The sequence below is a fragment of the Perca flavescens genome, chromosome 4, assembly GCF_004354835.1.
Source record: "Perca flavescens isolate YP-PL-M2 chromosome 4, PFLA_1.0, whole genome shotgun sequence".
Lineage (NCBI taxonomy): Eukaryota > Metazoa > Chordata > Actinopteri > Perciformes > Percidae > Perca > Perca flavescens.
Window position 1 is genome coordinate 29,316,684 of NC_041334.1, and position 23,160 is coordinate 29,339,843.

General features: G+C 41.6%; 3 protein-coding genes across 6 annotated transcripts; 1 reads left to right on the forward strand and 2 right to left on the reverse strand.

The window, feature by feature from the left end:
* Positions 1-1,424: 1,424 nt before the first annotated feature.
* On the reverse strand, positions 1,425-5,541 carry b3galt6 (UDP-Gal:betaGal beta 1,3-galactosyltransferase polypeptide 6). Of its 4 annotated transcripts, none has more exons than XM_028575941.1 (2): positions 5,216-5,541; positions 1,425-2,880 (listed from the first exon to the last, which is right to left on the reverse strand). In XM_028575941.1, exons 1-2 carry the CDS (start codon positions 5,272-5,274, stop codon positions 1,851-1,853), a joined length of 1,089 nt encoding a protein of 362 aa, XP_028431742.1. In that variant the 5' UTR covers positions 5,275-5,541; the 3' UTR covers positions 1,425-1,850. The 4 variants fall into 4 exon arrangements, with proteins under 4 accessions (XP_028431742.1, XP_028431744.1, XP_028431745.1 ...); XM_028575943.1 differs by lacking the exon at positions 5,216-5,541 and adding an exon at positions 3,387-3,876; XM_028575944.1 differs by lacking the exon at positions 5,216-5,541 and adding an exon at positions 3,515-3,875.
* dnajc16l (DnaJ (Hsp40) homolog, subfamily C, member 16 like) lies at positions 4,789-19,564 on the forward strand. Its single transcript, XM_028575940.1, has 15 exons — positions 4,789-5,229; positions 5,421-5,487; positions 5,892-6,037; positions 7,083-7,258; positions 10,593-10,777; positions 11,040-11,144; positions 11,787-11,945; positions 12,140-12,270; positions 12,798-12,975; positions 13,271-13,453; positions 13,586-13,662; positions 13,803-13,883; positions 15,426-15,515; positions 16,371-16,541; positions 17,850-19,564. Exons 1-15 carry the CDS (start codon positions 5,036-5,038, stop codon positions 18,343-18,345), a joined length of 2,439 nt encoding a protein of 812 aa, XP_028431741.1. The 5' UTR covers positions 4,789-5,035; the 3' UTR covers positions 18,346-19,564.
* Positions 19,565-19,874: 310 nt separating this feature from the next.
* On the reverse strand, positions 19,875-22,988 carry cdab (cytidine deaminase b). Its single transcript, XM_028575946.1, has 4 exons — positions 22,790-22,988; positions 21,515-21,626; positions 20,253-20,310; positions 19,875-20,046 (listed from the first exon to the last, which is right to left on the reverse strand). Exons 1-4 carry the CDS (start codon positions 22,974-22,976, stop codon positions 19,894-19,896), a joined length of 510 nt encoding a protein of 169 aa, XP_028431747.1. The 5' UTR covers positions 22,977-22,988; the 3' UTR covers positions 19,875-19,893.
* Positions 22,989-23,160: the final 172 nt, after the last annotated feature.

A 23,160-nucleotide genomic window follows, 5' to 3' on the forward strand; every position in this document is an offset into this window, starting at 1 on the left:
TCCTCAACTGTTGGTGCTCCAACATATCGTACCCTTTAATCAACACTAGTGTATTTCACAAGTTTCGGGACACAGCTACTGACATCACACGGTAAGTTCAGAGAGCTTAACATCAGAAAACAAAAACAAGTAATCACTGAATAATGATTTATGGACTTTAAAACCATGTATGTGGTTTACCAAAGTGACCAAGTGACAGCTGGTATTCTATATCAAGTTTCTCAATCTGAATCTGTGGTGTGCTGCAAACAAACATTCACAAATAACTTGATATCTGACCTAAACTTTAAAGTGTGACTGTTTCCTTGGAAATGTAAATATCCTCACATAGGCTCCAGTGTAAGGAATAAGAAGGCCTGCTGAATACAACACATTCAACTATTTTCTCTCACACATTCTTTGCGCCTCCGAACACATGAAACCTTGTCATACAGACAGTAAACTCGTTTTACATTTAAAAAGTGAACATTTCCTTCCCATTAATTCTGTGAATTATACATGATTTCTCCCAACACTTTATAAATACAAATTTCCCTTGCAAGCAGCAACCACGGCCACTGTTCTTCTATCCCAATACCAGTGTGTTGTGTTTGCTGCAGAATAAATTAACAATAAATAAAATACAAAATTTAAAAAAAATGCTTTCACAAATAAAATTCAGACATCACGGCAGGTTAAGATTCTCCCGTCTGCGGTTCCCTGTATTATCTACTACACTGAAATAAGCGTAAAATAAAGAGGTTCAGCAGAAGAAGCACAGACAGAGGAGAGACATAGGCCACCGATGTAGTAAACTGGTGGGGACATGAGCACGGGTCCGAACAAGAAGGCAAAAGGAGTTTAATGCTCGAAGAGGACACAAGGCTGAAGTTGGCTTCCTGTTCTAGAGTTAAGGGGTAATATTTTTCAGCCCATTAAGTTACACCACTTAAAGTTGTAACACTGGTATTAGACATCATAGTAAAAGCTTTAATGTTGTTTAAAGTGCTCATATTGTGCTTTTCCCCCTTTCCTTGATTGTGTTATATATCTTTTTGTGCAAATTATAGGTTTACAAAGTGAAAATGCACAAATTCCACCTCAAAGGGACTTACCATCTTCCAGAGAAAACACTGTTCACCAACTGCTCCAAACAGCTCTATTGTAGTCCAGCCTTTACTTCCGTGATGAACGTGCGTCACTTTGTAACACACGTTATAATGCTCGCCTAGCTGCTAGCATGGCACTCCCTCATAGTCTGCAACTGACAAGCTAGCAGTACTTACTGCGCATGTGCGACTCCCAACAAAGACGGTACAGAAGTGAGATGTCTCACTCTGTAGCTAAAACAGAGAGCTCAACACACAGGGTGAAAAGAGGAGTTGCAGCAACAACAAATATATGGTGTTTTCTGAAAATTAAACCACATAAACCTATTCTGGTACAACCTCTAAATACAATTATGAACCTGAAAATGAGCATAATATGAGCACTTTAGACTGAAATGTCATTTATTTTCCTCTATCCAGACCACATTGGACCAGGTCCATATTTTTTATTTGTCACACCTATTCTAAATTAACATTAAAACTCTAAAGACTGAGCTTAGACCTGCTCCTGCGTGATGTAAAATCAGTGAAATTATCCTTCTTTGTTTTCACAATTAGTAAAAAAGGTTTTCCAAATCTGGAATGGGGTTTCTATCAACATTAAGGCATTTGCTTTGTTTTCTGGAACCTGTTACATAACTTTAAATTGTGCATCACTAGAGAATTGGTCGAAAAACATTATTCCCTTACTTCTTCCTGACCCGGAAGAATCCATCAGGCAAATCAGGAGACAACTTCAGGGCCTTGTAAAAAGGACAAACATTAAGGAATGCCATCCTTCCTTTGGCAGCACTGAGAGGGTGGCACACTCCAGTCATACACATAGGACAGCCGCAGCTTGACTTCCTCCTTGCAGAGCCTGCCATCGCGCTGCAGGGTCTGGTGTTTTTCCAACATGTCCTCCAAGCTCTGCTTATGCGTCACCAAGTATTTGTTGTTGCAACCACGCGATTTATACTCGGTGTCAAAGCGTGGGTCATGCGTCCGACGAACATCCACTGGCGCCAGCCAGGCGCCCAGCGACACATCCTCACTCTGCCACGTCTTGAAGTAGCCTGCGTTAAGATGCACATAACGTACTAAGTCAGCAGAGAGGACGTAGCCCCCACCCAGTGCGTAGGGCAGGTAGTAGTCACAAAGCTCCCAAGAGCTTTCCCGCCACTTCCCAGCTGTTTTCACTCGCCCTCTCCCTGAGAAGAAGCCCCAATAGAACCGGTTGGGCTCTTTCCCCTTTAGCTCCTCCTTAAGGAGTTCCAAGCGAGCAAATGTGTCATCATCTGCTTTAAGGACAAACTTGAACTCTACATTCTGGTCCAGCCAGGTGTACATGTGCAGCAGCTTGAGTGTTAAGTTCTCATAAGAATCTCGCAACTCAGGCAGTAAGAGCAAGTCCTTGTGCCTTCCGTGCTCTGTGTTAAGGTTCTGATGGTCCTCGTTGGAAAGTCCCTGAGTTCCCACCACAAACATAGCCAGAACATCAGAGTCCCGCTTGGCCAGCCAGGTGCTGCGGATGATACTCCTCCGCTCTGTGTACTTCGGCCCGGTTGTGATGAGGACCACAAGGAATGCTGACAATTCTTTGGATGTGGAAGGGGGATTGTGCTGCTCTGGATGGGATTGCAAAGCACTGGCATGAGGGGCTAAGCCTGGAGGATCCTGGTGGCCCTGTTTCAGGGTTTCTGAGGTACATTTGGCCAAGAAGACCAGAACGACAGCAAAGCTGCACACAGTGCCAATGACCAGGGCTGTCTTGTGGCGGCATACTAGACGTAACAGATTCATGGTGCTGAATCTGTGGTGAAAAAACACAAAAGACGGTTAGCGTTAATGCAATTCAAAATATCAGGTTAATCATCAACACAACCCCATTAAACTGCAGCCATACTTTCTGCAAGCATTATCAGAAAACGTGTATAAGGTGGCTGACAGAGAATGAGCAAAGAGTTTGTCTTATACTGCCAAATCTGCATGTTGTGTGTTTATCATAATGATACTTTACATATGTGCTTGAATGAAGGTGCAGTTAGTCACACTAACTAACACGAACTAAATATTTGCTTCGGCTCGTTTTAGGCTGTACAGACAGTACAGATGTAAACAAACATAAGCACCAGAAAATATGTCTAGTATGTTGTCTAATGTCAGTTTGTTTGTTTATAGTAGCAAATGACATTACATTGATCGTAGCACCTTCAATTCCTGTTTTTAAGTTTGTTGTAGTGAGGTCACCATTTTTGCATTTGCATCACAGATTTTGCCTTGAATAACGGTAGTTATGGAGCAAGTTAGCAAAGTTACCTCACCTCAGCTGCACACCCATGACTTTGTAGCACCACCTGCTTGCTAAGCTTAGCTAGTAATTGAACTGTAACGTTACACTGTGTGTACGTAAGCAGTAATAAATGACAGAGGATTTGTTAATTTACCGTAGCTAATTGAAAAGTACCCTTTGCCGTGATTGATACAGCCAGAGCGGGCCACAGATGGCAGCTGTGCAGGGCTAACGCTAGCTAACGAGATAAGACCCTCTGCGTACTTTGTAAGCTCACTCCTCTGAACGCAAACACACACAGGCTGCTCATATTGGTCTAAACAGGAGATGAAAAACACTACGCTAGCTTAGCGGCGTCGGTCAGGCAAGGTTACAAACAGCAGGTTAAATCGTTCGCTGGGCGAGTTGAGCGGTGTCGATGTATTCATTTTTTTTGTCTTTTCACTTTTGTGTGGCAGTGACGAAGAGGAAACGGAAGTGAAGCCCCCCGTAAGAAGGGAATTAAAGTGCCGCAAAATAAACACTCATATGGACAACTATTTTTGTTTTCTTTTTATAACTGATATTATTAGAACAAATATAAACCTACACAAGAGGAAATGGACTAACTCAAAGCCTATCGCTAACTTTAAAAAAAAAAATGTACTAGCCAAGAACTGATATGACATCACATAAAAAATAACGGAGCAAAGTGTAAAGTTTTCTTTGTTAAATATATCATGTGTAATTAGAAAAAGTATTTGGTAAAGGAGAATGAAAAGAGGGGCAGCAGTTTGAGGACAGCTGCCGACCAGAGCATGCGCGTTATCGCCATTGGTTATCGCCAGTGTCTAGTTTTTGCCTTTACGCAAATTCTTTGGCAGCGTCAAGTTTGGAGTCTAAGACCAGATGTTAAATACTTTTGCTTCAGAATAAAAGCACAGAAGTAGCCTTTTGGACTTCAGTTACGACTTTTGCCAGGTTGCTTAATTTATGTTTTTTTTTTGTACAGTAGGTCACAACTAAAAGAATACACATTGAATCGATGAATTAAACATGAATTAATGCATCAGAGTTTTGTTTATAAATGAAAATATCAAATTACCAATTAAAGAAAATAACACTATTAATTATTTTGCTATATGGTTGCGAGTTTAAACTGATTCTAGATCTGCACTCACTAACTCACATCATTAACAAGTGTGAAATGAGTGTGAAATGCCCACTTCAACAATGTTGAGGCATTTCACACACAAATGCAAATTCGTTAAATGTAACATTTTAAATAGCCCCATATCTTTTGTCTTTTAGCAGTGTGTGCATTATCTTAAATAGGCCCATATGTTATGACAATTTAATCGTAAGTAATGGCCAAAAAATACATAATTTACATTTGACATTCATAAAGAGCTGCCTGAGGATGATTTTGTTTTGAAATATGCAAGCGGAAGTTCAATGTTTCATTGCGGGTAGGGCATGACGTTAACAGATTGCAATAGCTAGAAAAATAATGGCCTCATCGTAGTTAAATACTAGCTAGTATGCCGTCTGTATTTAATTTAACATTTAAGAAGTCCACATATTAGCTTGCCATATTTGTCCGTTACAGAAAAGCTTTGTAACATTACTTCACGGGAACCTCGGTAACGTTAGCTAGCTACCTGACGTTAACGTTGGCCGAGGACGGTGGCAAGCGATGACGCTTAGGAGAACCAGCCGACATCCTCCTCCTCGGACATGTCCAGTTTTGCCAGCCATCTTTCTGCTAATTTTGAGTGTGCAGTTGGTGAGAGCAGCTTCTGAATATGACCCCTACAAAGTCCTTGGTGTCAGCAGGAGTGCGAGTCAAGCAGAAATCAAAAGGGCATACAAGAACCTCGCCAAAGAATGGTAAGTGATTGACATCAAGTCCCCTGACACGGTAGGCCAGCACATCTTGGCAGGAGCAGATCAGCCATATTCAGTTGACATGGTACATTTGACACCTGAACTGGTGCTTGTCATCTTAACCCATCACGAGCCTTTTTAACTCCGCATGCCCCGGCAATGACTTATGATGTCCTGTATGGGCTTTTCTTTAGGCATCCAGACAAAAACAAGGACCCTAAAGCTGAGGACATGTTCATCAAGGTTTCTAAATCATACGAGGTGAGTGAAAATTCATCACAACATTTCATACAAGCTCTAGCTGACATTCAGTATGTTTTCTATGTGGCCTACTCAGTCTGTTACACTTTCTGGATCATGGTCTTTGCAGTCATTAATAGACCTTTTTCACGGTAGACATGTTGACATGTCACAGTAGGAAAAGCACAGGTGTATTAGTGTATTAATGATGGCTGCATTCCACTTAGGAGAGGCCCTGGTATTGTGCATGCTGACTCACTGAAATACCTTACTGGGACACTTGATGGAATTGATCCATCGTTAAGGTTATCAATTTCAGCTGTGATTTTCCTACTATGACAAGTCAAAATGTCTGCTGTGAAAAAGGTCCATACATTAATAGCAAAGTCCTCTCACTTGTGCCTTTCATTCTCTTTTGCACACAGATTTTGTCTAATGAGGAGCGAAGGTCCAACTTTGACAACTATGGCCAGATGGATGAAAACCAGCCCTTCGGCCAGTCACAGCATCACGGTTTCCGCGGCTTCCGAAACAGCTTTTACTTTGATGAGTCTTTTTTCCATTTCCCCAGGTACAGGTTCAGATTTTTTTTTTTTAATCCATAAGCATTGTGACTGCCATTTAGTTAGGCAATAACTGGGTTAAATATGTCCTATTGTCGCACACTTGTAAAGACACTAGAGGAGTACATTGTCTTAGGACAGTCAATCCTCTTTTCAAAAATCAAAGCACCAGCCTGCTTCCCTTTCTCTGGCTCCTCTGACAAAACATTTCTTTCTCCACATTCCTATAACTGTTCCTAAATATGTATTTACCAGCATGCTGCTGTGTCCATTTCGTAGTGAGTGGTGTAGTGTTTGCTTTTGATATAATAATGACAAAAAGACCAAACTTAGACCACCAAGATTCTTAGTTGCAAGTAGTTATTGTCCCATTTCTAGATTTCAGTCATGTTTTGCAAACTGAACTGGTATGATAAAGTTCTGTAGTGTGGAAACATTAAGTTAATTATACAGCTAATCAACGACAGATTGATTAGATTGAATTTGTTTGCTGGCTATTAGCTTCTCAAATGTGAGGATATGCTTGTTTTTCTCCATTTCATGCTTTTCTTTATATTTTGATTTTGAGACCAATTGGAGGAGAAAAAATATTGCACTCTTTTGTTAGATAAAAAAAAAAAATGTGTATGTATATATATATATATATATATATATATATATATATATATATATATATATATATATATATATATATATAAATAATTTTCTCTCTCTCTCTCTACCGGTCAGAGAAGAAGTGACTGATCTACATTGCCCATTATCAGTAACCATTCAATTTTTAGTTACTAATTTGATATCATTTTAAAAGGCTAACTGAGGAAACACTGGAGAACCCTTTTGCAATTATGTAAGCACATAATGTAATCTGAAAACTGCTGCCCTGATTAAAAAAACAATGCAACTGATCTCAGCTGGTATTCTGTCTATAATGGAGTGGAATGGAAATTTCTAAGTGACCCCAAACTCATACATACAAACAAACAAACAAACAAACAAACAAACAAACAAACAAACAAACAAAGGCTCACTGTCTTGCTTCTGACCCTCCTCCAGGTCCAGGGACTTTGCAGACAGCAAGTACCTGCTTCACCACGCACAGTTTAACAGCGATGTCCTTCCAGACAGCCACAAGAGGCCGTACCTAATCAAAGTGACCTCTGAGTGGTGCTTTGCATGTATCCACATTGAGCCTGTGTGGAAGGAGACGGTGCAGGAGCTGGAGCCACTGGGTAAGTCCGCTGTCAAGAGACTCCCATCTGTCCAACCCCCCCCCTCTCCAACTCCCAGGATCAGGGTTGCTTTTCCTAAAAGCATCATAACATAAGGTTGATGTTTGCTCAGTTGCAGTCCATTAGGACAAATGTTATTCCAAGTGCTAAGATGCTTCACATAGAGCCAGCCATTTAATTAATCACAGTATTATTTATTAGGGTTTATGTTTTCTTCTTGGTTTCCTGGAACAAAGAGGAAAGCCAAGGGAGGAATTCAACCCAATGTAACAATTATCTGGCACTGGAGATGAATTTAAAGTTGTTGAGTTAGTTCGTTAATTAGATGTACAGTTCCCAGTCCTCTACCGACTCATTATTAGTACAAAATAACTAAATGGCCTGCGCTTGAAAAAACATCCTGCATATTAACTTCCCCCATAAACCTCAAGGTTGGTTACAAAAAGTGATAAAAGGCCTTTGATTAACGGGGCAAGACATTAATAATACACTAGTCTATATCCTTGACGTTCCACTTCCGGGATTGCTCCGGTGCCGCGTGAAATTCCGCCGGATGCATGTCTTTTTGTTGTTTTCCGCTTTTTTTGTGTTGGAATTTTAAACTCCGGTGGATTTATGAGGACTGTGTTGACTTCTCCTCAGATCTCTGCAGGGTAAATTGAGACCGCTAGCTAGACTATCTGTCCAATCTGAGTTTTCTCTCGCTTGACTATTTTGCAGTGACTCTCCGTGCGTTCATGGACATCGGAAAAACGTTTTTTCCGAGTGAAAACGTGACCATTCACGTAACGTCCTGTGGGAATCAGAGGTGGGAAACTCGGGCTGGATTTTGATAACCGAGTTTCCCCAGTTGGTGACGCGTTGTTGACAACTGACATTTGATAGAGGCGACTTTGGTTCACTGAACATATTTCAATGATAATAAACTGTTTGTTGTGGACAAATGCCTCTGCCAAGAAACATACACAGACATACAGTGGGGGAAATAAGTATTTGACCCCTTGCTGATCTTGCAGGTTTGCCCACTTACAAAGAATGCAAAAATCTACAATTTTAATCATATGTACATTCTAACAGTGAAAGACAGAATCCCAAAGAAAATTCCAGAAAATCACATCATATGAATTTATTAAAATTGATAACCATCTGATGAGGAAAAACAAGTATTTGACCCCCTGGACAAACAGCATGTTAATATTTTGTAGAAAAGCCCTTATTGGCCAGCACAGATGTCAAATGGTTTTTATAGTTGGTGACAAGGTTTGTGCACATTTCGGCAGGGATGTTGGCCCACTCCTCCCTGCAGACAGCCTCCAAATCATTCAGGTTCCGAGGTTGTCGCCTGGCAACTCGAATTTTAAGCTCCCTCCAAAGATTTTCAATCGGATTCAGGTCTGGAGACTGGCTAGGCCACTCCAGAACCTTGATGTGCTTCTTCTTCAGCCACTCTTTTGTTGCTTTGGCGGTGTGCTTAGGGTCGTTGTCGTGCTGAAACACCCATCCTCAACCCATCTTCAGCTCTCTCACTGAGGGAAGGAGATGTCGGTCCAGAATTCCACGATACATGGCCCCGTCCATCCTCCCCTCAATACGATGGAGTTGTCCCGTCCCCTTGGCTGAAAAGCACCCCCAAAGCATGATGTTGCCACCACCATGCTTGACGGTGGGGATGGTGTTCTTTGGGTTGTACTCGGTGTTCTTTGCCCTCCAAACACGACGAGTTGAGTTGAGGCCAAAAAGTTCTATTTTGGTCTCATCTGACCACATCACCTTCTTCCAGGCCTCTTCTGAGTCGTCCAGGTGGTGAAGGGCGAACTTCATGCGGGCCTGTACATGTTTCTTCTTGAGCAGGGGGACCTTGCGTGCGCTGCAGGATTTCAATCCATGATGGCGTAGTGTGTTACCAACCGTTTCTTTTGTAACTGTGGTCCCAGCTGCCTTCAGTTGATTCATCAGTTCCCCCTTGTGGTTTTGGGATGATTCCTCACCGTTCGCATGATCAGGGACACCCCACGAGGCAAGATCTTGTGTGGAGGCCCAGACCGAGGGAGGTTGGCGGTGGTGTGGTGCTTCTTCCGTTTCCTGATAACTGCACCGACAGTTGATCTTTTCTCTCCAAGTTGCTTTCCGATTCTCTTGTAGCCCATCCCAGCCTTGTGCAGATCAACAATCTTGTCCCTGATGTCCGTAGAAAGCTCTTTGGTCTTGCCCATGGTGGTGATGTTGGATGCTGGTTGTTTGGGTGTTTACAGGTGTCTTTTATACAGGTAACGAGGTGAGGCAGGTGTATTTGATGTAGATAATTGGTTCGGATTGGGGCTGTGTCTTAAAGAAAGACTAACTGGCTTGTAGGAGCCAGAATACTTGCCAGGCGGTCAAATACTTGTTTTTCCTCATCAGATGGTTATCAATTTTAATAAATTCATATGATGTGATTTTCTGGAATTTTCTTTGGGATTCTGTCTTTCACTGTTAGAATGTACATATGATTACAATTGTAGATTTTTGCATTCTTTGTAAGTGGGCAAACCTGCAAAATCAGCAAGGGGTCAAATACTTATTTCCCCCACTGTAATATGTTTAAAATTATTCATAAATAGGCCTATGTATAAAAAAACAACACATTATCTGTGTCTTTTCCCGTTGGTTGTCCTGCAGATAACACAAACACCTGGCAATGTGCTGTTTGGATGCTCGCATAAGAAAACAGCAGAGAATCTTCTGTTATTGTGGCCTCCATGTTTTCACAAACCTGATGCTCTAGGCTACTGCCAACTGTTGGTGGCCAGTCATGCAAAAAGTTGTTATGCCAAACGCCAATATAACAGAAGAAGAAGAACACTGATCCCGACCATGTGAACGATGATTGTGATTGGTTTAAAGAAATGCCAATAAACCAGAGCACGTGTTTCTCCCATGCCGGAATGGTGTGTGGCGTAGCCAGACCCTCCTCCGCTCCGCTGCGAGCCTAACAATACGCCAACGCGTATCGGCTTGAGCCTTCCTCAGGGTGTAGTGTAGGTTTCACGTTTGTCGTATCTGTATTGTTTTACTGCTCAGTTTTAATATGTGAATTTGAGTCCCACTTTCAACAACATCCATTGTGATGTTGCTGGAATATAGGTGCATTTTCTGACACATTAGACTTAGACACCTTAGACTCTTTTGAATAGAAAATAACTAAAAGTCTATGAGCCCAAAGTTATGTCACAGGTGTCAGTAGGGAGACAGCTCTCTGTGTTAACATGTACTGCTTTAGTTGTCCTAAATCACTGGAATAACACAATTCAATTGTATGCAGTACAATAGCAGTCTGTTTTTACTATTACATCAGGTGTTGGCATTGGCATTGTGGACCTGGGTTATGAGCGTCGCCTGGCCAACCAGCTGGGAGCTCACCGCGCTCCCTCCATCATCGGCCTGGTGAACGGCAGGGTGACCTTCTTCCATCAGGCTGTGGTACGGGAGCACCTGCGACAGTTTATTGAAGACCTTCTGCCCCAGAAACTGGTGGAAAAGGTAAACGCAACTGATGTAAATATACTACTAATAATACTACTACTACTACATACTGTATGTGTGTATCTTCAAAGCTCAGATAATAGGAATTTTATTTCTCAGCTCATTATAATATATTTTTCATTATAATTGAAGATATAGGCTTGATGTATGTTAACATATATTTTCAAGTATTACTCATCAAGTGTAGTTTGTAAGTGTTGCGCTGTGTTATTTAATTTAGCAAGAATACATTTTGAACTAATTGCTATGGTTTCATCAGATCACAGATAACAACTACCTGCCTTTTCTGGATAGCTGGCATGTGGAAAATAAGCCCAGTGTTCTCTTGTTTGACCAAGTCCCAATTGTTCCCCTCCTCTTTAAAGTAAGCAATGGACACACACACACACACACACACACACACACAGACACAGACACACAGAAAGATGTTCAGTTTGGCTCTTTAAGCTTGTTGATGTTCTGAGATCTGCTGCAGTTTCCACCAATACACAAGAGAGCAGAAAGATTACCCCGGCGGCAAACTACAGAGGCATCTGTGTGAGCAGCTGTTTGCTAATAAAGCAATCTTTCCTCCTTTGTTACATGGACCTGTACCTTTTTTAACCTATCACAGTCAAATGTCCTGGCAGAGAGAGAGAGAGAGAGAGAGAGAGAGAGAGAGAGAGAGAGAGAGAGAGAGAGAGAGAGAGAGAGAGAGAGAGAGAGAGAGAGAGAGAGAGAGAGAGAGAGAGAGAGAGAGAGAGAGAGAGAGAGAGAGAGAGAGAGAGAGAGAGAATTGGAATCATGTTGTTTGTGTTTTTTATTTTTTTTTTTATGGCTGCAGCATGGGTTAGAGAAATTTCCCACCTTGTGGGACAATAAAGATCCTAGTTATAACTATCTAATGTATACAGTTATAGTAGAGTTTCTATAAAAGCAGCTATCAGTCTGCCCAATTGTCATGTTTTTTAAATCTCCTTCTATTTATTTTAATGTATTTATTTCGTCTTCCCACTCCACTCTCCAGTTAACCGCTTTTGCCTTCAAAGACTATGTGCGTTTCGGCTACGTGGACCAGGGTGACACACACAACACTCGGCTACTGCGGCAGTTCAACATAAACACATACGCCCCCACCATGCTGCTGTTTAAGGAGGATACGGAAAAGCCCGTTGACATCATCCAGGTACAAAAATAAACAAGTGACCCCTCTAACCATTTTGAAACGGGAGTCTAAATATGTTTGTAATAATAAATTGTTAAATTACTGAAATGGCTTAAAAGTCTGTTTGGTCATTTTTGCTAAATTTCACACCTGCTCTACTCAAAACGTTTCTTGCTTTACGCCATTCACACCCCCCTGTGCTTTCTCTCTTTCAGGCCAGAGGGATGAAGCGGCAGATAATGGATGAGTTTGTCTCCAACAACAAGTTCCTGCAGGTGCCACGGCTGGTCAACCAGCAGCTTTTTGATGAGCTGTGCCCTGTCAAGCAGTTCCACCGACGGAGGAAGTAAGACATTCTATGAGCGGAGTCCTTAGCCTCTGAGCCTGTACTTTTAGATTCAATTAGATTAGATTCAACTCTATTGTCATTGTGCAGAGTACAAGTACAAAGACAACAAAATGCAGTTTACGTCCAACCAGAAGTGCAAAAAGAACAGAAAAGTGCAATGTGATATACAAGTATAGACAGGAAACGAAATATAGTGCAGTGTAGACCGTAGTATACAGTTGGTTTACAGATGGTGGTTTAGAGTAATATAAATATCTCTTAAATTAATCTCATGTGTAATAAGACTAGATCAAAGGAGGCGTCTCTCTACTGCTTGTCTACTCTTGCTGAGTGGTTGTAGATAGGAAAGGGGGGAAGCAAAGCCTGAATTTGTCTTTGAACATCGTATGACAGCTAACGTAAGAAGCTGAAATCCAAACCGAACAGTCGGGGCAGGCATTACAGTGGTTGTCACTGTGAACTTAAATGTTGTTGTCTAGTTAGGCTGCTGCAGCCGGTGGATTGACTGTGTGAATGGTTTGCAGGTACTGTGTGCTGCTGATCACAGGGGAGGACCAAGCCTTTCTTCCAGGCAGTAAGGCCTTCCTGGACTTCGCATCAGTTAACAGAAAAGACGTTCTGCGGTTTGCCTACGTCTACCAGCGCCAGCAGCAGCCTCTCTGTCAGGCACTGCTCCATAACCAGGCTGCACTCGCCCCTCAGGTCAGTGGCAGAAACACACGTGCATCAATAGTATGCTCGTCTTGTACAGAAACTCACTTAACACAAGCCTAAAATCAAATGTATGCCACAAATGAACCCATCTGGAGAAAAATAATCATTTTTCTGTCATCCAGTACAAACTACCATCAAGGGACAACGTGCACTTGCTGCAAAACCTTTTTATATCCAGAACATCCAGAATTTGATATGTGTCAGATTACCGATATGTGCATCCCGAGACTCCGCATAGCCTCAATGTACAGTCAGTAAAAGTGCGTTTGAACACCACTGACAGGTGGTGATTCTTGAGAGGCGGAGCCACGGCGGTAAGGTCATGTACCGCTCTGTGAGTGGTGGCTGGAACGGCAGTGAAGAAGATAAGTACCGCCTCCACGAACAGCTGGAGCTCCTTCAGAAAGACCCCACCTATCTGAGCTCAGACGCCACCCTGCCAGAACTCAACAACGAGATGGCCCCCGTAAGACACTGCAGACACACACTCACCTTAGTTCTGAGAGCAGTGGGCTGGGGCTGCTGAGGCTGACAAAAATGTGAACCGGAGGTATTTTTGGATTAATGTCATTGTCATTTTCATTTTCCACCTCCCCAGATTTTCATTGTTCAGTGGATGAATGCTGCCTATGACTACATCCTTCAAATATACGATGACCTTCTCTACTCAAACTGGTAAGACAACACTCCCTCCGAGAGACTGCAGCCTTTAGTGCAAACAAGAGAGAGACCGACGCGGTGGCGTTATTGGTTGATATGGGCTGCTGCGTGTTTTCTCCTGCATGTTTCAAAAATAACACTTTTCTATCCTCAAGGCGCGAGATGATGCCCATCCTGTCGTTGATCTTCTCAGCTCTCTTCATTCTTTTTGGCACCGTCATCATTCAGGCCTTCAGGTGAGAGCAGCATGACCCTTTTTCATTCTGCAAACATTTGAATCATATGCTCGAAACATTTGACTTGAAATTACTATAACACTAGAAAGGCCAATGGGTAAAATTTACCGCCTTGCATTTTTTACTGCACTAGCTAAAGTTATTATAAATATATTCTTTATTGTCGGCTCATCCAGTTCAGGAAAGAAGTGTCTGTGCGTGTGTGTTTGTGTGTACTTTTTGTTTTTGATCTGTGATGAAAGAGCGTAAAGGCCCTAAACTGACTTTTAAATAGTTACTTTGTCAAGTCATACTTATTGTTTAAAAAAAATAGATAAAAATGAATAACTTAACTGTTACAAGAAATGGCATATTTGCGAGTGCTGGCGCTGTTTCAGGTAAATCTTACCCGCTCAGTGGTTTTAGGAGTAAATGGAATGCTGGCCTTTCTAGTGTTAATCAAAAAATGTCTAATACCAAATGATACTGACTATATCTACGATATAAATGTGTTATTTACTAGGGGTGTGCAAGAAAAATCGATTCGTATCACGATTCAAGCTCTACAGATTCCAAATCGATTCATATTTATTTTTTATTATTTTATTTTTTTCGTTTTGTAATGGTGTGTATACTATTGTCCTGAAATGAGTTTAGCTTGCCATTCCCATAGATGGCGCTGTGTCGAATTCACACTGACGCCTGGGCACTCTTGTCATAATCAGAAGAAGACTAGTGCAGCAGAAGTAGTTTAGTTGGCGCAAACAATGGCAAACCTCACAGAATTATTCAACCTGCTCCATCCTCATCGAAGGCGAGAGTTTGGGCACATTTCAGCTTTTATAACCTCGAGGGGAAGACGGAACTTGAAAGGAATCATGCTATATGCAGGCTTTGCAAAGCGAAAGTTAAGTATTTTGGAAACTCCACAAACTTGAGAACTCTCATGGTAAGCCATCACCCAGAGATTAACAGTAAAGACGTGGATGAAAAACAACCTCAAGTATCTAACATGCCAGTCAAGCAACGCACTCTCTTTCAATGCTCTAAATCCCACTCCCACCGAACTCTGAACAAAAAGTACTTTTTATTTAAGTTTTATTTTATACTTTTATTTAAATGTATTTGAAAGCTGGCCAAAGCTTGGCACTTTGCAGTTTTTAGTTGCAAAAGTTTTTATTTTTGTATGAAAACATAAAGTAATATCAAACTACATTTAATTCGTGGTTTCTTTTCTTTTAAATTGTATGTCTACTGCGATCACATGGTGAAAGTGACTACATGTAAATGTAGTTACTTTGAATTGAGAATTGTTTTTTGAATCAAATCTTGAGCCTAAAAATCAATATCTAATTGTGACATTTTCTGAATCGTGCACCCCTATTATTTACCATTTGCTTGTCTTATTTGTTTTCTAATTCGAAATGACTATCCCTGGTTTTGACTCCAGGTGAGGCAAATACTGGCTGGATGGCATTGCCCCAAAGGAGTCCGAGTTGCTGGTGTCCACACTGATGATTTCCTTTTTGTGGTGCCTTTTTTTTTTTTTTTTTTTTTTTTTAGTGAGCCAGGTGAGAGCAAACCCCGGAAACCAAAGCCAAAGGAGCAACAGCAAACTGAGGAAGACGCATCAAGTAGAGCCAGTACTTCAAGGTAATGCAGTGAAATGAATTGAACACAAGATGGACATAGAATACAGCAGATAGCACATCCGCAGCCAAAAGCCTGATTTTTACGTCTGCAACCTACTTTACTCACAATATGAGACACAATAGCAGAAAATAAGGGCACCAAAGAACAGTTTAATTCCCACACAGACTGCCTGAATGATGGTTTTTAAAACTTGTTTTGCAGTTGATGGCTGTTTATCAAAAAGGCAGGACCATGGAGGGGCTCTAACTTAAGCACGTCCTTGAGTTGTCTAAGCCCCATAAGAAATGTTCTCAGTAATAGTTAAACATGACTCCGCAGTATAGTGTTAATACATTTGTATTTTCTGTCATGTAGCCAACGGGCGGATGCATAGCGATTCATTGTGACGATCAGGTGTAGAGTTTCACACCCCCATCTTTGCTTTACTTGTGCTCTATCCACTATGCAATATTTTAAACTCATGAACTCTCAGTGAGTGATTATAATTTATCTGCTGAAGATAAAACCATATTGCCTTGATAGTCACTTTATGTATGTATCTATGGCGCAATTCATTTATTGCAAACACAAATTGTTGTTGAGCTGGTTTGCATTTGAGAAAAAGTGGCAGCTTTGTGCACCTCACATGGACCTGTTTTATAAGCACAAGACTCACATGCCACATGTACATTGAGAGAGTTATTCTAGCTGTAATCATTCCTCTCCTCCATACTGGCTGCGACGCGATCCCCTCCTAACACAATTAACACTGAAAAACAAATAAGAGACAAAATCCATTTATCCATTTGAAAGTAATTCCCTCTTTCGTTTTCCCTCCCTGTAACTTTCCTTTTCTGTTCTTGTTGGTCCACGCAGCCGTCCTCCCAAGAAGGACTTTGTGGAAGTGACGGAGCTGACAGACATCACGTACATCAGCAACCTGGTCAAGCTGAGGCCTGGCCACATCAACGTGGTGCTGGTGCTCACCAACACCTCCAAGAATGCCCTGCTCAGGAAATTTGCCAAGGAGGTTTTTTCTTTCTCCGGGTAAGTCTCAGCACTGCAGGACAGTATTTATTTATTTTTTTTAAAAAAGGTCCCATGGCATGAAAATTTCACTTTTATAAGGTTTTTTTTTAACATTAATATGCGTTCCCCCAGCCTGCCTGTGGTCCCCCAGTGGCTAGAAATGGCAATAGGTGTAAACTGAGCCCTGGGTATCCTGCTCTGCCTTTGAGAAAATGAAAGCTCAGATGGGCCGATCTGGAATCTTCTCCTTATGAGGTCATAAGGAGCAAGGTTACCTCCCCTTTCTCTACTTTCCCCACCCAGAGAATTTGGCCCACCCATGAGAGAGAGACATCACGGCTTTCAAATGAGCAAAGTGGCAGTTGGTCAAGGCCACACCCCCACCCTCCACCTTGCCCCCCCTCTCTCCTCCTCAATAGCTACAGACAAAGAAATGGCACATCCTAAGGAAAGCTCATTGTGGGACTGGCTCTAGTGGCTGTAATTCTGCACCAAGGCTGAATTTTGGGAAAGAGACTTCAGATACAGTATTAGGGGACCACTGAGGTCTATATAAAAGCATCCAAAGAGCACCATGTCATGGGACCTTTAAGTTTCTATTATTATTTGTTTCTATCAGGTTATTCATATAAACAAATAGCCTAAATTGGCCTTGTGAATGCAGACTATGGCTAAACACTGTTTCTGGTTTTAAAAGTACATTTGTGTCTGCTTGCCTTAGGGATGTTGCAGTAACTTGCTTTGAAAAGACAGAACCAAGGGTATATCATGGAATATTATTAACATAATGTACAGTACTTCAGTATCTATCTTGCCACTAATAGTGCGTTCCATTTACCTCGAGACTCGGAAGCCGGAGCTGGGAATGACGTCACACCGAGTTGAATCGATCCATTTACAAGTCAGACTTTTCATTGTGGGGTTAGCTCTAGCCAGGTTAGCTATTGTTAGCAATACCACTAGTTAACAACGCTTTACGCCGCGTAGCAACATGTCCACAGATAGAATTTGGACAGGACTGTGTGTACGATTGATTAAGTGAGACACAAATAAGACAGATGTGCTAATAACTGTATGTTACCACCGCTTTCACAACTGTTGATGCACGGGGCAGCCATGTTGGATTTTGAACTCTGGGTACTGCGATGTGGTGCGAGTTCTAAGCTCGGAAATCCGAGGTCATGGGGCGTGTTTCCAACTTTGACCTCGGAAAATCTGACTTCCGAGTACAAATGGAACGCTCTATAAGATGCCCTGATTGCATATTTTTCTTCTTTGACCAATTCTTGGTCCACTTAATAATTATGAACCTCTTTGCCACTACAGGACTCAGACCCTCCACTTCTCTTTCCTCAACGCTGACAAGCACCGCCACTGGATGCCATCACTCCTTCACTCAACCTCTGACTCGATGCGGAGCGAAGGCCATTCGGACGTGGACGAGGAGTCACCGGACTACGCTGGCCACGTCCTGGCCCTCAACGGCCACAAGAAATACTTTTGCCTCTTTAGACCCGTGTTCACAGGGGACGATCCCAACGACTCCTCGTCTGAGACCTCGTTCTCCTCTGACAGCAGGAGAAAGTCCCGGTCCAGGTCCAGGTCCAGCTCCAGCTCCCACTCTCGATCCAGGTCCCATTCCAGGGAGGATGGGGTCGGACCCAGGAGGGGCTCCAGTAGGGCCACAAGCATAGAAGTCCACCACAAGCTCGACAGGCTGGGACTGTGGATGGAGAGGCTAATGGAGGGCACCCTACCCAGATTACAGGTGCCTGCATGGCCCTCTCTGGGTGAAACCACTAACTCCTCCACAGAGACCTGAGCTCAAAGTAAGAAAGGTTGGAACGGTAGTGGATACACACGTTGTGGGCTTGCCTCAAGATTAAGTTCATTAGCAAGAAAACTGCAAAACGATGATGCCATTTTCAAATAATGATTTAAGTTCTCTGTCACAGAGGGAGGTTGCCGCGCTGAACTGTTGTGACCCGTTTACAGAATGTCTTGTTTTATCTGTGAAGCAGATGGGAAATGATGGCGTAGAGTGCTACCACAAACCTTTTTAAAATGAGCTCATTGAGGCGAAGGTAAAGGCCACGCTGCATGATGCCGCTTCATGTCTTCTGTACATAGACCGAAGGAGGCAAAAGGAGAGACTATAGGAAAACAACCAAAGCTGTAGTACAAACATTAACAGTCTGTCTTCACACACACAGGTGGTGTTGTAGGCGGTGTACTGTCCCTGGTTATAGGCCAATAAGCATCATGGTACAGACGTCCGCCGTGGTTAGCTGTGTGTGTGCCTATGACTTATGTGTATGTTACAGATTAACTCCAGTTCCTACTGTTGTTTCCCTCTCTTTTTTAACTCGTCTCTCTACATTTATTACGTGAATTCATACAGCTCGGAATAACGCAATTGTTTTGCTCTACTTTGAGCCCTCTATAGCCTCTGTTAGCTTTGAGCCTGAACACATCTTTACAATTGACAACCCTCGTTTTATGAGTTTTTACTTTTACGTCAGTATGTGGAAGGAGGTTAATTCCAGGCATTAACATATAGAGTATTTCACAGCATCGTAAGCAAATTTAAGGGATTTAACATTAAATATGCTACCACCTAAGTTTAAATTCTTTTGGATAAGTAGTACCCAAAATGTTGAAATCTGCCTTTTTATCTTTACACTTTGTTTCCTGATTTCACTTTTTTTTTTTCAATTGTCTGAATCAGGGTAAAAAGATAAATCCTACCATAATATACTTGCCCATTTTAAGCCTGTGCCATAAACGACTGTAAATATCAATGCATGGGATACGTAGACCTAAAGTCACTAATAAATGTTTTAGTGAATTTGCACTGGCAACTTAAATGCTTCACCCTGTCTCTCTCTTACTTTTACTCTGTAATTGAATAATTTGCTCCTCAACAAATACTGTATGCGGTACACTGTAACTTGTAATCATTCTTGTATGTCCTTTGAACTTCATTTGTGTCTATATGTCAGAAATGAAGTGTAAATTAATAAAAGAAACTGTTAAAAACATTTAAAATAATGTTTGAGATGTCATTTTGCATCATGCTTCTTCAAACTAAGAAATAATTGTATCTACAACAACACCGCATTAAATATGTTAGTGTAGGTAAATCAATCACTAAGGCACAATGAATTTTCCAGCTTATAGTCTGGCAATTAGCTTGATGCATATATTAATAACAATACATTTAAGTACATCACACAAATCAAATCAGCAGATAACAAGAAGAAATATTTACCATAAATACAGCTGCTGCTAAACATGAATACGTTTTCAGCATTATGTTATACACGGTACATGTACTGGCAGTTTAAATAAGCAACGTGTGCGTTCTGTACTACAATACAGGCTCAGTATCATTAGGAATGTCAAACACTTTCTTCAGGGACAGTTCTTCAGGGCCAAAGGAGACGGGCAGCAGCTCGTCCACCTTCATCTTCAGGTATGAGCCATCAGGCTTAGACAGGTACACATCGCAGTTTGATCCAAACTGTGAAGGAAATTAGAAAATGTAGACAAATCCTCTTGCAAAGCAACCCTTTTTAGTGTGTGTGTGTGTGTGTGTGTGTGTGTGTGTGTGTGTGTGTGTGTGCGCGCGCGCCTGACAATGAAAAGTTATAAGAATTTCATTACAGACAGAAAACTAAAAGCTCCTTGGAAATCTTCACCACACCAGTAAAGCAGCAAAAACTATACCTCTCTTATGAACTGTCTGCAACCACCACACGGGGAGATGAACTGGTCATTCATGTCACTGCAAGAAACATACGAGGACAAACGTAGAACTGTATTAATGTTGAACACAAAGACCTTGTGGCCTCTGATTGATGTTTTGGACTGATGCCAGTGTATCACAGTGTTACTTTTATAATGAATCATACTGTAGCTTCCCCAGTTCTTTGAAACATTCCCCACTGTCTCCTAATGATTATTTACTCTAAGTCTTCTTATTTCTTCTGATTCTCTGCTCTGTTCAATACAGTTTTCTCACAGCTTACGGCTTATATAGACCTTATCACAAGACGTTAAAGCTATAGTGCATAGTTTCTGTCTCCCCCATGAGGAATTCTAAGTAATGACAACACTGTCGGCGCGTCCACATGATACATGTTGTTTAGGTGACATGTCACAGGTCAGGGACCAAGAAGATCTATTCGGCCATACTTCATTACTAAACCTGTCCTGTGTTCAAATATGAATTTTTGTCTGTCTCTAGAAGTTTAGGGAGTCAAAGCAGCTGCATGATAAGGGAATATAGGGTTCCAGGACCGTCTCCTTTGAAGGTTAGTGGAAAACAGGCTAGAGAGCCCCACACACCTTACCGACAAACACATACACCTGCAGATAGCCTATTCTCCAGAGAGAGATAGACTGAACTTTAGATATTTGCACAACAACAAGATTTTGTTGAGCACCTATGTTTGCATTGCTTAAGTTAGTCAGCATTAATATCCGTGCACAACCCAAACTTAACAGCTTCAGCGGGACATAAATGCCTCATAGAAATACACATATCCTTAGAGTTGTGATTGGCACCTCATTGTGGTTAAACTGTACTGTTTAATCCTAAATCTCTTCATCAAATGTTTCTGTGTAAGTCATCAAAGTCTCCTGAACTTTATTCACATATCCAAAACTCAGCTGCTCCTGATTTTTCCTTGACAAAAGACAGAAATGTATCCTGATTTGGTGTGTTGAAATGTGTTACTGATACACAGATCCACTATCAGGGTCCAACTTTTTCTCTCTTCGCGTGTTAAACTGTGGAAGTTGCACTTAAGACAGACATGTGTTGTGTGAAGTAATGGGGGAAGGTTTGATACGGTTTTGTGATGTACAAAATGTGAGCACAAGTTAAGTGAGTTGTGGTTTGGTAACACGTGAATGATGACTAACCAGATGGATGCTTTCGTTTCATAGGAAATACAGAAAGGTTATTACTAAGACGGAAACCTTACCTGGCAATTGCAATTGCCTTGAAACTTCTGTAGCCTTCAGAAACTGCCTTTGAGATAGCATTCCTTTCAGCACACACACCCAGGTTGTAACATGCATTCTCCACATTGCAACCTGCCGGGGACACAGGTATAATCATCAGTATATGTTAGTGTATTCGCTTTATTGAAATGAAACTGACAAATTAAGGGGGCGTGGGGAAGCTGGAGTTGCAGGAAGAGGCCTTTATAAGGGTCTGTCTATTTACTTAAAATCTCCTGGTAAAAAAGTAACTCAACAGGTCTTTGCACTCAGCTGTTTGTTTGCCAGCTATGGGCCCCCCAGACATTCCTGCTGAGGTACACGTGACTCGCTAAGCGTTGAATTGCCCAGCAACATAAACAGGAGAGTTGCATCTTTGCCTTATTGTTGACAATTATTTAACATCCTTGTCAATGTGTATACAGTGCTGTTGACTCAAGTGACACAATGACAAAAGGTAAGCTCAGCAAAGTTAAGGGAAAGTTAAGATTTGTCGATCCGGAGAAACGTGATTTTATTCAACCAATAGGTCCTTTTCACAGCAGCCATTTTGACATGCCAAAGCAGTGCAAACACAGGTGAAATTGATCAAATGAATTATGGTCCCATTCTATTTAGTATGTCACAGCCATTCCAGTGAGCAGGGCCTGCATGCTAGCTCATACCAGGAACTAAATGGAACAGGGACATAATTCAGATTATTAATTACACCCTTCTTTGCCCTGCAATGGCATGTCAAAATGGCTGCTGTGATAGGGCATATTGGAATGATAAAGACTCATCCTGTGAAAGATTTAACAATGAGCAGCTGTAGGGAGACATGTTAAAATGAAACCCTCACTGAATCTAGTCATTTCAACTGTCTTTTGTCAGGTAACAATTAACATGTAATCATTAAGTGCAATAAAATTAAACTGATCCGGCAAATGATCTATTTCTTTGTACTTTTAATGAAATTCTGTTTCTCCCCCCCCCCATATGTCAAATGATCTCAAACAGCAACAAGGCAGCAAGAAAAGACTCAGAGTCACAAACAAGTTACACAGAGCTGTGGCTCTTTCTTTTAGATGTACGGCATATCATTTTAAAGTCTACTTGCTGATAAGGGCAAATAAATTGATAGATTAGTTTTAGGAAAAAAACCTAAACAATAAGAATGCAGAATTTAGTATTGATACATAATAGTAGTGTACTAAACTAGCTTTCTTCATCCCAAATATGTACTCTAATAAAAAATTCAGATACGTATGTCTTACCTGTAAACACACAGTTGTCTGGAGTCAGGAGAGCAGCTCCCACTCTGAATTTGCTGTAAGGGCAGTAGGAGTGCTGCTTTGCCTCCTGAGACTGGTGGATCAGCTTTTTAACTGTTTCCTGGGACAAGTGTGTGGAGCCACGGTCCTTAGTATGCATCACACCATCGCTGAACTTGGCTTGGTCCATGATTGCTCTTGGGGTTTGTAAGGTTGTTTTTGAGACAGTGTATGAGTCTATTGTAGATCAGCTTTGAATGGTAATGTGTCAAAGGGAAGGGGGAGAGTGAGCAGTCACGGCCAATCACTGGCTAGGATTCCAGCATGCTGTCATGAGGCCATCGGAGGCCGTTTTGTCAGGCAGGATGCTGTGA